We start from the raw sequence: 12,488 nt of genomic DNA on the forward strand, positions 1-12,488 counted from the left end.
CTTGGTCCTGTAATGCATGAACAATTTGAATTTTGTACGCATGGAAATGAAGATCTTGATGTAAGATTCGTCTGAAAGCCCAAGTGCCACAGAATGACGACGCGCTGAGCAGCGTGAACTCCGTTCAAAGGCCTCTCTAACTGCCACTATGTTCTCTGGTGTACGCACTTTTTTGCACAACCACCTCTCTTCTTCACTGTAGAACCAGTTGCCTCAAAGTTACGAACCCAGGTCTTTATGGCATTGGCTGATGGAACAGCATTATTACGATGAATCTCGAACTCTCTTCTAAATTCACGCTGAGCGATCACATAGCTGTTTTTATAAAATGCTTTTACGGCATAAGCACGCTGTGCTCCTGTCCACTGCTCCATTGCTACTAAAATGCTTAAAAGTTTTCTACACGATGGGCGTAGCATCGTTCTCCCCACTCCAGCCAAACGAACACAAGCGCTGTTGCAAAATCGCCCGATTGACTGCCGCACCTTGTATTTATTTTTGTAAAGTGTCAATATCAATATGCCATTTGCCTTTTTCATTATAATTATCTAACGACTCCAAATCGTCTAGTGTTTTTATTTACAAGTGTTGTGTTATTAGAGCCCCTCCCTTCTGTATTGTTTAATACAGTTTCGAGTTTGAGTAGAATAATATAGTTGGGAAAGATGAGTAGTCTACATTTTATTAATTTATTTCAGACATTCTAAATGATATTTTCAATTAATGCTGGGTTGTTATAAAGTACATAGTTTTTTATATTTATCAATTTAATGCTTCTACTAAAGATTTATTCTGGGGTATTTGTTTATTCAAATTTCAAGAGTCGTTCCCTAATAATTGACATGGCGCCTTGGCTTTTTTAAATCTTTACATTTCAAATTTTTATTTTTCAATTTCACCATTAATCAATTACTAAGTGTAGATCTATATTAAATATTACACTAGACATTTTGAATCTTGGTTAATTAGAGGAGTGAAAAAGTGACTTTTCAGTTCACGAAAATATCAAACTGCCATATTAATCGACTGATAAATATTACAACCAAGTCTCCAGACTTTCACTTGACTCTGTAATATAATTTAAGTATTAATTTGAGTTAAAATAATGTTCCTCTCATTCACATATTATATTCCATTTTTTTTATTCTCAACAGTTAAGATTTTTTATTTTAATTCTTCTAAAATATTTTCCAATCAGACAAGAATAAAATAAAATAAAATTTCAAATTTAAAAAGAAAAATTAAATTTACCTAAAATAGAATATTTATTTGCAAATGCAGACCAACCTGTTGTTGAGGTTGCCTATTGCGTTTGACACGACCAGGAGACCAGCTCAGGTTGTCTGCAATTCGTGAACGCTTTATCCACTCGTCGTACCTAGTGTTCCACCCTGTGTAATGCACCAAGTACAGAGTCTCTGAATTCTCCTCTTTGCTGCTCAATACCTGTCAATCAAAAACAACATCAATATTTGACTTGTTAATGTTCATCGTAAAGTACTTTATGTGCATCTAAGAAGACTTCATGGTTAGTAGGAATTTCATTTATTTATTCATTGGATGAAAGATTACAATGTCGGAATGAAAACACAGGCGCTGGCCCAAAACTTCTGTTCCTAAATTTTGCAGTAAAAGTGATGTAGGAATCTCAAAGTAGTCAATATGGCAAGTGAAAATTAGTGTCAAAATTTAAAAGTAGTCTTTACGAGACTCTTAAGTAGTCTTTCAAGTCTAGGGAGCGGTTGACTCAGTTGTCGCTTAGATAAGTTAAGAATCATGCGCCTGCTACTCCCGTTGGAAGAGTGATCTCTTGAGCCAATTCCTCTGAATATGATTCATAGATTGTAAAATCGCTTCCCGGTGGTTAGGAATTCATCTAAAACTGTAGGTCCCCATTTACCTCTTATTATCATATGCCTCATTACCCACACACAAGCCTAGAGCTCTTGTTTCGGGTTTCACCCTCAGCAAAAATGTACTTTTACATAATAATACACAAGTATTATGAATTCACAATAGAAAAAATATGTAAATACATCATTACTCCCTAATTTTCATATAATGCAACAACTATCTTAAGAAAATCCTTTCAAGAAAAAAGAGCAATTTCAAGGTAGTATTACCAATTCATAAAGGTGACCTTACCTCATACAGTACATGACAACAAATGAGAGATGAGAAATATTACTTGACGCATTTTTTATAAAATATTGCAACTAATATGAGAATGAATGGCATATTAAAAGCTTTCAAACCTGAAGAGCATCTAACCTCGCTCTAATATGCAATCACTAATGGTACTATCAGAAAGTTGTTAAACATACTCTTACCTTTGCCTCGTAAGTCACTTTCGACTCATGTGTTGGTCCGTAATAGACTTTCAGTTTGTCCCCAACTGATACCGACTTGTAGCTAGGTAATTGATCAAGAACTCTGCAATAAAAATTCAATTGAATCTGAGAACAGTCAATTAGTAATTATTCAAGCATCAGACTAGGCTATATCTAATAGAAACTTGACAATAAAATAAATATCATACTACTAGTAAATGATAATTACTATCTCAAAAGTACTAATACTATTGCTTGTATACTAGAAAAATGGAATAAAAAGTCAATAATGCCCATGATCAGTGTATCGAAATGCTATGAGTGAATTCGGTTGAAAAAAGTGGAATAAATAAACTATCTAGGAGAAAATGTTTCCAGTTGAGTGATACTCACTCTTCACAAGGTCCTTTCTCGTCTTCTTTACGTTTCCTTCCTCGTCTCTTATCGGCTTCTGACTGCTCCTTACTGTTGTTGGGTGAAGACAAGTTTTGGGGCGAAGAAGAAGTCTTCTTTGTGTCTGTGCTGGTAGGCTCTTTTCTCACTCTTATCGGTATATCTTCTTTAGATTTAGATCGCGTCAACTGTATATTCTAAAACAAACGATCAAAAATAAGATTTCCAAATTTTGGAAGGATAAAACAATATTGTTTGACAGAAAATCTAAAAAAAATCTTTTACAGGAAACTATGTTAAAAGGTAAGTTTCCATCTTCACGTTTCAGTTGCATTCAAAAATTTCAGAAGAGCTGCAAACCATCAGTGACACTACGAATACACAAATCTTCTTCACAAGTGTTTCATAAATTCTGTGAATACTACTAATAGAATGCTTGATGTAGTTTAAAACAGTATGATCTCAACTTCTTACAATAATACTTCAGTACTATAATGGAAAATTAAATCACAATAAAATAGTAGAGTCGAGAATATTAATAATTTAAAATTATACAGACGTTTGAAGAAAATTATAGAAAATAGATGGACATGATCCAAAGCTTGACTCCTGAGATGTTGAAACTAGTTTTGTTTAGTGATGATTGCAAACTATTTTCTGTAACCAACTTTATAATAATTTTGACGTTGATTAGAAAAACTAGAGAAATCAATACGAATATAACATTGAATTGCAGGAATTATAAAATATATTTACATTTGACAATCACAATTTAACGAATCTACACACATATATAGAAAGCACCAGATGACTCTAAAAATATTGTTCAATAGATTCATAAGACTTGGTAGAGTAAAGAAGGATTCGAGTGCTACAAATGGTCCATGAATTTATTTACAAAATTTTGAGTAGGAATGAAGCTTTTGAAATCAATAAGTTGAGCTTTAAACCCATCTCGAAACCGCTAAGCTCAACTAATTGTTAGAAAGGTCAGCAATGGAACCCTTGCTTGAATTTGTGAATAAATTAGAATGGAAATAGGAAACTTACTTGACGGATGGATTATGTTGTATAGAATTGTTAGAAAAGAAGGACTAGTTTTTGACTCAGGTCTGGACAAAATATTATTCGTAATTCATATGATCGTGTAGTAGAGGAAGAAGTACATCTGAACCTGACACCTGCAAAGCCATTATAAGGCATTTGAAATACGGTAATTATTATAGAATCAACAGATACAGGACGCATAACACTGAGCTCTCATAGAAAAAAAATATCAATTATATTTCAACTGAGATCTGAAACAATCACCTAACCAGGGTTTCAAGAGTGTCCAACACGTAAGACATGTTCAAAATTGTATAGAAATTTCGTGATTCATGCAATTTTTCACGGGGTCTACAACCGGATAATTCTACAAAGAAAAACGTCCTTTTCTGGACGTTAAGATCTTAATTTTTGTTAAATGTTCACAAATCCTCTGGATCCCAGAATCCGTATTTTCTATATTGACGTGATGAATAACATAGTAACATATAAATAATGAATTAAACAAAGAAGAAAGCAAGGATTACTTACAAATGCTATGGAACTTACAATATCGAGATGATAGCAACAAAACTACTTCTGTCTAGTCTAGTTTGGATGTCCAGTCTAGTAAAGTGTACGATTGTCTGGTCAACAAATAAAATTTCAACCACTGATAAGTAATTTTAAGATGAGAAAAATTTACGACAAAACTGGATGAAAATTCAGCAAGAGGTTGATACATGACAGTTACAGCACAGCTTGACAGGACGGACACAATATGTACCTAATAGGAAAGTGGAGAAGCATACAATGCAAGTCATAACTGAATAGTGTAAAAAGAGTTTCTACTTTTGGATTAGAGGATGTATTTTCAAGTATGTTAGAGTGAGCAGTTTTCCAAGCACCTTCTAATGAGAACTTTTTTAATTTGATATCTGAATGGTTTTACTGCGCCTACAAATATTTCTTGTAAGATTTTTAAAATTAATCTTGAATGTAGGTAATGAGCTAAAATAATTGAAAATTCAAAAAATTTCAGTTTGTACATAAAGCCAAGAGTTGAATAAGTTTGGAAGGAGTGTTTTCCCTTATTTCATCACGAAAGTATATAATTACAAATTGTATGGTTCTCTGAATTAGAATAAATTGACGGGATTGATGCACATCGGAAGTATTAATTCAAGGGTCAAACATTTATGATAAAAATCTCTATGTGCTATAAAGGAAGAAAATTGAATATTAAAATACATGAAATTGAGGACAAAAAGTACTGTAGATATAGTACAATGGGATGCTTGAGATGAGTAGCTCACATTTGGAAAATGCTTGAAATAGAAAAATATAATCAATATTGTTAACTTAGTATTATTTAAATAATGATGGATGTGCAATGTGAGGAATGAAATTTCTAACAAACCTTGTATAAAAGGCTACAGAAGCATAATAAGACTTTCTAGTTACAGTACATGAATTAAAAGGTGAGTAAAAACCATCCACTAATTGGACTAATTGTAAAAGGCTAATTGTTTGGAATACGAGAAGTAATATTCTTTTGGCAAAGAAAACGAAACAGAACATCATTTTCTTGGAAAAAGTTTTCCAAGTTCTATTGATTCTTATCGTGCATACACTTATTATATTAATTATTGTGCAAAATTTCCTTTACTGAGAACCAAAACACACCACATAATTATGGAAGCAATGATAATCAGGACAAAACAACATTGATTTGTACAGTTGGGAGTTAGAAAATGTTAGCAGAGTGATTCTACAGAAGCTGAACCGAGGTTTTAATACGGCATTTGCTTGGAGTAAATTTACTTTTATAATTGGGACTGAATGATGAAAGGGACATCAACGATAATTCTAATTTAATAACTAATGTAATAGTTTTTCTCAGTAATAACTTATTGAATTGAAATGTTTTATGAACAATGGATCGAGAAAAAATGTTATTCGAACCCAAACCTATTTCCATGATTCCAATTTGGCTTTCATCTCAGTACTGTTATCTAACTAATGTTATCTACTTATCATTAACTAATGTATTTTTACATCTTACATAGCCTAAGTATATTTATTGTTTATTCTAATATTAATTTGTGTATGTTAGAATAGAGAAAATAAGCTCATTGGTCTTTAGACCAGATAGGCCTAGCTATAGTTAATTAATTTAAAATATCCGTTTGTTATCACAGTTATGAAGTAATCAATCAACTGATTTCTCAAAAAAATGTAACAGCCCACTAACTACTCCAAGCAAACAGTAGTCAAGCCTCGAGCAACACAGTAAAGATTGATATTTATTTGAAAGAACCTTGCTGTGATAGGCTGAACCACCACTGTCAAGATGGCTGCCGCCGTCTGTGCTCCGAGGCCTCAGCGCGGCGGCCTGTGATTGGCTGATGGGCAGCGCATGCGCAATGGGACTCGTTTGGTTGACGGGCTGTGTGTCTTGGCTTTGAGCACCACAACGCGGTGATATTGTTGGAGTTACACTGCGCAAGCCTGTACCCGAACCCATGGCATCATCCTTGCACATAAAAACAGATCACACACATATAATCCCACCCAAATAATCCTAACCGCTCACTCAACTTTCCACATTTAAATTAAATTATAGTGGTGTCCGCCATCGGTACAGAGCACACACATATATTCCTATTCTGATCCTAATTATCCTAACTGCAAGCATAGCTTGTATACAAAAAAATATCTAGACGGACAAAGAAATATCTACAGAATCTTTAACGAGTAAAGTATTATTTGAAAATGTTGTCACATATTATATAAATTCAGCAGAAGAAAATCTAACAGGATATACTGTGGGGCGAAATCGTACAGAAGAAGCTGATAATGGAATAATAATTGAAAATCACAGCATGATTTAAAGTTGATCATAACAGTAATGAGTTTACAAAACTAATAATTTATGAGTTTAGAAGACTTTCTCTCATAATTTTATTAGAATGGATAGATCTAGAAGACTACCTAGCAACCACGTTCAAAATAAATTAAAGTCGAGTAGTTTATACAATAACCATTCGATATAATAGTGCTCCAATAAAAAACATTTGTCAACATCTATTCGAGAAATAAAAAAACATTTGTCAACATATATTCGAGAAAAAATTCAACTCATTAAATAATATCCAAAAAGTTTTTTTTCGAATAATTCGAATGTAACTGAGCTGAAGAAATTAAAAGGGTAGAAGAAAGATAATGGAAAGGGCGAAAAATTAAAAGGTTGAAGAACGAATATAGGTACGATTGCTCATCTTAACGAGCACTTCGTCAAAGTGATGCTTTCCAAAGATGAATGTAGAATTTTTCATTCATTAATCATTTTTGACATAGAAATTATCTCTCAGATCATGATTTTAAAGCAATACAAAACGAATAAAAATAAGATGCACACTGATGAGAGGACTGAATCGATGAGGATGATGATATGAAACAGAAAAAACAGTTTTTAAGAAATTGAACCATCACCAATATACTGCAACAAGAGAATAACAAACACTTCTTGCAATTATTTCAATATATTAATGTTTTCTAACTGCTATTACTTTTACTAGACTCATTTAAACAATCCCGACAAACTGTGAGTAATAGAATGTAGATGTTGTAATAGAATATAATTAGAGTTGATACTTAAAGAAGTGACTAAAGAATACTCAGTGCTTAGTGAATTAGTGCCGATGTGAAAAAAATTAACATTGAAATTTATACAAGGGTATACTACTCCCTAATGTTCATACAGAAGAGCAATAAACCCATACAAATTTTCTAGTCCAGAGAAATTTCGATAGATTTTACAAGTAGTCATTTTGTATATATTTTACTGAACACGATGAAAATTCAAGTTTATGTCGAATTCTCAATTCTAACTTCAAAGGCTCTTCAATAGTGGAAGTTCTACAATACATAATTTGATGTGATTATTCACGTGACTGAATTTTAAAAGCCCAATTCAATTCAATATTATAATTAATATTCAGCAATTCTACAATGTTAATTAATAAAATAGATGATATGAAGAAGTACGATATCTTTTCGTACACCTAACCCAGCAAAAGCTTTCCAAACTTTGAATTTCAATAAATTCCAATTTTAACTAATATGCACAAAAATATAAGCACACCAATACAAGACACACATGGAAATTATACATAAGTACTAGCGTAAATTGAAAAAGCAGGCTTGGTAGCGTGACGTCTACAAAATTCAAAATTGATTTGATTAGACCTATTGGTCTAAAGCCATTTGTTATTAAAAATGGGATTGTTCACTCATTGTCGGAATAGAGCTTCATGAATAATCCCATAAGAGCCAATGGAATTCTTGCTCTGACTGACAGAGCAGAAATTCATTGGACAACAGAACTTGAATACCAACTTATCCCATGCAATCACTCTATGGCAAGTCACCAAACCTGCTTCTAAGTTTGCACTAGACCTAAGACTCGAACTCATTACAACAATTTCAGGGAATAGTTTCAAAACTTATTCCAATTCTAGATAATAGACATAACTGCATGGGTCAAAGAAGCCAAGTAGTGGTTTCTATTTTCCATGGTCTGTTGTTAAGCTAATTTGTTGTAATGTAAACGAGCCTTCAGCGATGTTTCAGGCAGTACACTCAGCATACAGCATGTTTCCCACATTTCTTTGCTACTCAAAAAATACTTTTAAATAAACCCAAGGCTCATATCGAGAAACGATACTTGAGGCTTGCTTGATTAGAAAATTATTAATGCACATAAAATATTTAACTGGTTATTCACATCATGTAACTCTGATTGAAGAAAGTAAATGGAATAGAGATTCTGACTCTTTAGTTGAATGATTACAAGATGAAAGTTTTTGACTGAAAAGGCGAATGTGCACCCACAGATCATTTTATTTGATTAGGAAAAATGTATACATACTGTAATTATTTCATTAAATAAATGAACATTTTTTATGATAATTACGTGCAAACATAAGCAAGCCTCAAGCACAACAAATATGAACCTTGGACTGGATAACTATATGTTAGTAATACACAGTGTGTTGCATTTACACACACAGGTCATGCCAAGCTTTCAAATTGATTACGAAAAGTAAAACAGGAAGAGAAAGGATTGTTGATCGTTGTTATTTTTGTTGTTGCATTCGCAGAGTGAAAGAGAAAGAGAGACAGGTGCTGGTCGGTGTGTCATTGTTTCCATCATCATCATCATCGTGATCACCATCAACACACGCCTTACCTTGTCAGTGTTTTCATCATCGTCATCAGCAATGTCGAGGCCGTTTACTACTTCGGGGATGGTGGTCTTGCTCGCATGGTGGCATGCATTGCTCGCATCCTCATCATCATTATCATCATCATCATCATCATCACCATCATTGCCATCGGGCTGTCGTTTGGAGGGAGGTGGAGGGTTTGGAGGAGGTGGGTTGGGTGGGGGGAGAGATTTAGTTACTGGGGAGGGTTTTGGGATGGGTTGTGTAGAGTTGTGGGAAGTGGGTGGTTGTTGGGTGAGTAGGGTAGTTTTAGAGAGAGGTTTGTTGGTGGTGGTTGTGAGGGTAGTAGTGTTAGTACTAGTTCCACCCTTCAGTTTGAACTTGCGAACGATGGATTTCATGCGATCTTTGAGGGATCGCTTCTGTCGCACGGCAGCAAGGCCGAGTGACGGCCGTTTCGCCTTGGGGGGTTTCGATGATGTCTCCTCAGTTCCCCCTCCTCCTCCCCCGCCACGTGGACCCTTCCTGACACCCGTCACCTTCTCAAATAGACTCCTCTTCTTCGGCTGTTGTTCTTTGGCGGCCACTTTCCCCTGCTTAATCTCACTTTTCGCTTTCTCTTCGTAGTTGTCCTTTTCTTCCTGTTTTGCTTTTGCCTCGCGTCTGCCGGTCATCACCTTGTTCGCTTTGTGCTGCTCTTCGTTGCTGGACGATGCCGTCAACTTCACCCTCTCCTTGCTCCTTGCTCCTTCTTCACCACCCCTCCTCGTCTCCTCCACACTCTTCTTCACAGTCGTCGCTACAGCCTCGTGCTGCTGCTGCTGCTGCTGCTGCTGCACCTTCTCCATCTCCTTCTTCTCCACTTTGTTGTCCTCCTTTGTCATTGCTTTAGCACTCCTCATCATCTCTTTGCTGCGACTTTCCCTTTTAGGGGTTTCTACAACTGTTACCTCTTTCGGCTTTTCCTCTTCTTTCACCACTTCTTCTTTCTTGATGACATCTTGCGAAGTGGAGGCCTCTTTTGGATCGTCAGAATCTTTGCCGTCTTTGTCCTGAAAACATGAATTCCACAATGTAATTTCATTTTAAAAATAAAATGCATGTTAACGGCTTTATATTTTCAAAATAAGTCAATATTTTCAATTTTTTAAATATTATTGAGAGCGATATTTTTATTTGTTTCAGTTTCTAATACTATAAATCTAGTTCTAGAGTATAAGTAATAGTTTAAGTCGGAGTTAGTTTAAGTCGGAGTTAGTCTAAGTGCCGTTTGGACGGTTTCACTTCAAGATAATCTTATTTGAAGCTGGATTAAATCCGTATCAAGTGTTGTTCGCTACAATGTGTTTCATTTTGAGTTGAAGCCACCAGCAGATTAAATTCAGTTTAACCTTTGACTGTTCAAAAGGCTCTGAAAGTTCCACGTTCCATAGTTAATTTAGTTTTGGAATGAATAATAGAATTGACTGAAATTGATGGAAACTGAATTCTTCAGTTTTTAGCTGGAAATGAAGTTTTGGAAAGTCATTGAAAATATGAAAGTGAGCTCTAGTCGAATTTTATTATAAAATAGCTATAAGGTCCAGGTAGGATTTATTTCAATTATATTTCAAAATGTTTTTACATACCCATAAAGGAATCGCCTACGATTCCTGTATAACTGCTAGTTCTAGAAAAGTCTTTTGAATTTATACCCACAATCGCGGAAATGTAATTTGAAATACAGATCCACTATACCTATCTTTTAAATTTGAATTCACATCAGAATGTAAACGAACCGGAATCTCAAGCTTAAGTGCAATAACAGAAAGTTTTTCCTGTTGAAATAATGAATTTCGAAATCTGTAACTCCTATAATTTGAAGTTGATAAAATACTATTCAAGGGAATATTTTTAAAATCTGTTAACCTTGATTTTTGGTGTAGCGCGATCTCTGTCTCTGATGAGACTCCTGCTGGACCTATGTCTCGCTCTATTGTTTCTAGGATGACTTAGCATGGTGCAACCAAGTTTTCGGTAGAAATCCTCGAAACTGTGCAAAAACCTGGAAATGAAAAAATAAGATGATGATTGAGTAGGATAGAGACATCCAATCAATTTTCAAGAGAAAATTTATTTTGATTTTAATTGTTTGTTGTGTCCAAATATCAAATAATGTACTGCATATATTATAGTAGAATATCGGGGCACCGAGCTTCGCTCCGGAGTACAAAAGCATAGTACAAATTCAAGTGAAATACTATATCAGCCAAAGTAAACAGTACTGACATGGTAATACTTAATTTTACGTATAAATTTCAACAAATTCTGTAATATAGGCAGCATTTGGATTTTTAATGATAATAATTGAATTTATTATAAGTATGATTATGAAAAAAGTATCATTGATATCTGATAGTACATATTGGTATCATGATTAAACTACTAACTAAGGGCCGTTTGCACAGTGACAGTTTAAACTAAAATTTCATGATCAAATCCGTATCAAGTCTCGTTTGCTATAATGTGGTTCATTTTGAGTTTTTTTTTAGATTACGTTCTAAAGACTCCAGTCATGGAGTATAAGACAAGTCATGTTATTACATAATAATTCTAACACTAAGTAGTTCAACCTAGTTTAGGTTTGAAAGGAATTCTTGTACACTATAAAAAGCTCTATCAACTAAATATTTTTTCATTTGTTTTTTGAAAATCTTCAAATCATCATTACTTTTCAAGATTTGAGGTAGCTTGTTATAAAATTTCCTACCAATATAATCTGGTTTTTGTTCAAATAACCTACTATTGTGACCCATTATATGATAATCTGCTCTGTTTCGCGTATTATACTCATGAACATCTGAATTCTGGATCACACCACTCGTTTTCACATGCATTACAACTTCATATACATACAAAGATGGCACAGTTAATAGACCAAGCTTTTTAAATAAAGGCCTACAAGAGTCTAACCTATTCACTTTCTCTATACATCTGAGTGCCTTCTTTTGAATCTTAAACACTCTGTCCATATTTTGTTGAGATGAATTACCCCATACTAAAATAGCATACCTAATATGAGATAGTATAAGTCCATGGTAAGCAGTTAACAGTAGTTTTTTATCATTCAGCCTAGCAAGCTGCCGCAGGACAAATACCCCAGATGATATCTTATTACATATCCTCTCAATGTAAGGATGCCATGTTAATTTCCTGTCCAATAAAATTCCCAAGAATGCTACTTTCTCTTCTTGGTCTAATTCATTTTCCTCTACAAACACATTTATTTCTCTATCCTCTACTGAATTATATTTACTTTTGAATTGTAGGAATTGACATTTCTTACTATTTATTGTTAATTGCCTTTGCTTCAAGAATTGGACAATTGACTGTACTCCAGTAAAAGCATTTATTTCTAGACTATCTAATAAATAATTGTTAAAGATAAGCGATGTGTCATCAGCAAACAACAGAGCTCTGTGATCTTTTAACTCTTTTGGTAATTGGTTCACATACAACAGAAACAGTA

At 34.1% G+C, this 12,488-nt stretch overlaps 1 protein-coding gene across 5 annotated transcripts in view; it reads right to left on the reverse strand.

Annotated features, from left to right (window-relative positions):
• Positions 1-12,488, reverse strand: part of LOC111061195 (AT-rich interactive domain-containing protein 4B) — a 73,829-nt gene that overhangs the window by 30,304 nt on the left and 31,037 nt on the right. For 2 of the 5 annotated variants that reach the window (XR_005571209.1, XM_039427401.1), the window contains exons 11-16: positions 10,889-11,024; positions 9,004-10,032; positions 6,070-6,285; positions 2,724-2,920; positions 2,331-2,433; positions 1,288-1,446 (exon numbers count right to left, since the gene is read on the reverse strand). Coding sequence is in view for 4 of the 5 variants with exons in the window: in XM_039427401.1 (XP_039283335.1) it covers positions 1,288-1,446; positions 2,331-2,433; positions 2,724-2,920; positions 6,070-6,285; positions 9,004-10,032; positions 10,889-11,024 (1,840 nt within the window). In the remaining variant the exon portion in view is untranslated. The remainder of the gene's footprint in view (positions 1-1,287; positions 1,447-2,330; positions 2,434-2,723; positions 2,921-6,069; positions 6,286-9,003; positions 10,033-10,888; positions 11,025-12,488) is intronic. The other 3 variants (XM_039427403.1, XM_039427402.1, XM_039427404.1) reach the window with 3 other exon arrangements.

Source organism: Nilaparvata lugens, chromosome 4, assembly GCF_014356525.2.
Source record: "Nilaparvata lugens isolate BPH chromosome 4, ASM1435652v1, whole genome shotgun sequence".
In the NCBI taxonomy this organism is placed as follows: domain Eukaryota; kingdom Metazoa; phylum Arthropoda; class Insecta; order Hemiptera; family Delphacidae; genus Nilaparvata; species Nilaparvata lugens.